The following is a 3,028-nucleotide window of genomic DNA, read 5'->3' as shown; positions in this document are numbered from 1 at the left end:
GTGTTGGGACACATAATAAAAGGGTTTGGGAAATGCTGTTTTTGTTGACTTGTGACAAGTTCCAAATGCATAGAGCCTTGCTTTTTCCAATTATTAGCAAGACATTCTCCCAAAAGCGTGCAGTGCTGTTGACCAAGTCGTTCTTTACATTAAGGACTTGGTTTATTCATCCAATGGTTAAGCAAATTTATAAAAGTAATTCAAACCAATACCACGTGTATTATATTGCTCCTTTTTTGATTAGCCTTGATGGTAGTGAAGCCCTTATTGCTCAACTGGTACTGATTAAAAGAAAATCACTTCCAAAAGCCATATATATATATACACACACAAATGTATATATGCAAATATATTTGGGTACTTGTAAGGAATTAGTAGTTAGTAATTGGTTTAATAAGGAAAATAAAATATTAAGGAACTGTAAATCTAGTTTCTTAAAAGCTAAACATTATTTCAATTAATTTAATCTTTTTAAAAACCATGAAAAATATATCTATACTTCCAAGTTGATAGAGAAAGCTTTCAAATTAATTACTTGTACTCTCATCAGCTTGTCTTTTTTTGATGAAGTATTACAAAACAGCACTTTGCCAATTGGTGGGATTAGATTTAAACACTCCACATCTTTACTCAGATAAGCACTCAATATCATCACCCCCCCCAAACAAACAGGCCTTTAGTGCCATCAAGAAACTAGCAGGGCACTTGGCATGAAAAACAAACCCACGTTTTAAATTATATTTTACAAAATCTATATTTTAATAATGTATACACAGTTTTTAAAAATACAGAGCACTCACGCCCATGTACTCTACCAAAAAAAAGAAGAAAACTTTCTACTACTTCATGCATGCACACACAATGCACTAAGCATAACTGCATTTACAAGACAGGAAGGCAGCTCTCTATTAAGTATACACAAGTAATAGATACTGTAACTTCACCCTAACAGGACAAACTTACAAAGTTTAAGAAAGTAAGGGCTAAACCTGCAGTGTAACCTAATCCTATTTTTCTTAAGATTGTTTTCTCTCAAGGTAGTCCAGAAAAGGGGGAGGGGGCACTACTTTCAGCAATCAAAACCATTCCAAGATCCATTAATGAAATCTACAACATACTAAGGAGGAATAAAAGAAAAGCAATAAAGTCATTGCGTCCCTAGGACTGGGGATGCGAATAAAAGTAACCTGGAAATTTGCTAATTTTATTCTAAGAATGCATCCTACGCCACCGATAACCCGACCAGCTACTTGGGGGAAGGTTACGGCTCCAGAGCGCGGATCACTGGGCGTCTCATTCCGGCAGGGTCGCGCGTCCTAACTGGCCATCTGGAAGGGCTCAGGCTGGAAGCCGAAGAGCCTTTGGCCGTAGGGCTCGCTCTCGACCGGCAGCTTCGCGCCCGCGAACGGAAGGTAGTGGTCTCGGCCGAAGTGCTCACAGTGGAGATTGACCCAGTCCCGCTCGGAGCCGAATCGCTCTGCCTCGGCCAGGATGCGGGTCAGAGCCATGATGTAGCTCAGCGCCATCTGCAGGGTCTCGTACTTGGACAGTTTTTTATCCTGGCCCCATTGGGGTACCACCCTGCGCAGACGGTCGAAAGCCGTGTTGAGCCCCTGCATACGACGGCGCTCGCGCGCGTTGGCCGCTAGGCGCCTGCGCGCCGCGCTCTCCAGCCGCCCCTCCCCGGCGCACGTGCCCGCGCACTCGGCGCCGCCCGCGCACGGGGGCGCGGCACGCGCTCCCGCCGCCGGGTTGCTGGGCTTGCAGGACTTCATCCCCCGCTGGACAGAGGGAGGCGCCGAGCTCTCTGGTCTGCTCAGGACCTGTGCGTGGGCTGGTGTATGGAGCCGCTCTGCAACTTGGCTCTTCGTAGCAAATAAGTCATGCACAAAGCAACCGTGTGGAATCGAAGTTTGTAGTGGGAGTGCGGGGGCCCGCCCTCTGTCCTATTGGATAGCCAGATTGATGTCTCTTCACTTGCCAAAGTTTAGGGGAAATTGAGATGTGGAAGAGAAAGTCATTTTCCCAACGTGAAGTTGAAAAGGAGAAGGGAACTTTCCTGCAGCAGAATTGGTGTCGCTGGTTCGGGAAATGTCTTTCAAGTCCTCTGGGAAAGCCCGAGACTTCTTTTCTGGAAGACAAAATCTATCCCCAAGCTCAGAGAGGAAAGGAGCGCTTCTTCCGCAGTAGCTGTCGGAGAGTGCTGGACGAATCTTTGAAGGAGGAGAATTTATAGCAGAGGGCTGAAGGAGGCAAACAGGTGGTGGCAGGTGGGCGGGCGTCCCTCGGCTTCCATCTCAGCACCTTCCTACCCTGGGAACTGCAGGGGGGAAGGGGGACGACGCACGGCAAAATCCTGACATTACAGCCTTCGTCTGTTGGAAGTTTCTCCAAAGCTATGTCCAACACTAACACACCATCTGGAGTGGCCGGGCTGTCCCCAAAAGAATAACAAGGTGGGGGTGGGCGGATGGCTTGGTTCATCCTTTCCCATATCAGCGAGCAGCTTACATTACCAAAAACTGAACCAAGGTTTTTAAATTATTAGAAATCACTTGTGTGAATATGTTGGTCTTGAAAATTTAAGATATTTAGACGTTTGGTGTCAGAAAATTTCGCTTTGTCAAGATGTGTGGCAATTTTGCACAATGCTGATTGAATGTATTCAGTTGAGTATATTCATTTTATTTTAGCTATTAAGCAAGTTGGGACAAACTAGCAGGTCCTAATATTATTTCAGACCTGAAATTTTACTGTGCAAATAATTTGGCTGTTTTCTGCAGAATAATTTATTACAGCATATTAAAAGATATTGATATGCTCACAGACATAGAAAACAAACTTATGGTTACCAAAGGGGATCGGTTGGGGGATAAATTAGGAGTTTGGGATTAACATATACACACTCCTGTAATATAAAATAGATAAACAAGGACCTACTGTATAGTACAGGGAACTATATTCCATATTTTGTAGTAACCTATAATGGAAAAAAATCTGAAAAAGAATATATATATAAACTGAATCA

At 44.1% G+C, this 3,028-nt stretch overlaps 1 protein-coding gene across 1 annotated transcript; it reads right to left on the bottom strand.

Annotated features, from left to right (window-relative positions):
• Positions 1–1,316: 1,316 nt before the first annotated feature.
• On the bottom strand, positions 1,317–1,775 carry ATOH7 (atonal bHLH transcription factor 7). The gene has a single exon (XM_065894974.1). The coding sequence runs from the start codon at positions 1,773–1,775 to the stop codon at positions 1,317–1,319; it is 459 nt and encodes a 152-aa protein (XP_065751046.1).
• Positions 1,776–3,028: the final 1,253 nt, after the last annotated feature.

This window comes from Phocoena phocoena, chromosome 16 (genome assembly GCF_963924675.1).
Source record: "Phocoena phocoena chromosome 16, mPhoPho1.1, whole genome shotgun sequence".
Lineage (NCBI taxonomy): Eukaryota > Metazoa > Chordata > Mammalia > Artiodactyla > Phocoenidae > Phocoena > Phocoena phocoena.
This window is presented reverse-complemented; position numbering and strand designations above follow the sequence as displayed.

What these genes read in the sequence shown, in the direction of transcription:
- ATOH7 (XM_065894974.1), bottom strand. Translation starts at nt 1,775, where the DNA reads ATGAAGTCCTGCAAGCCCAGCAACCCGGCGGCGGGAGCGCGTGCCGCG.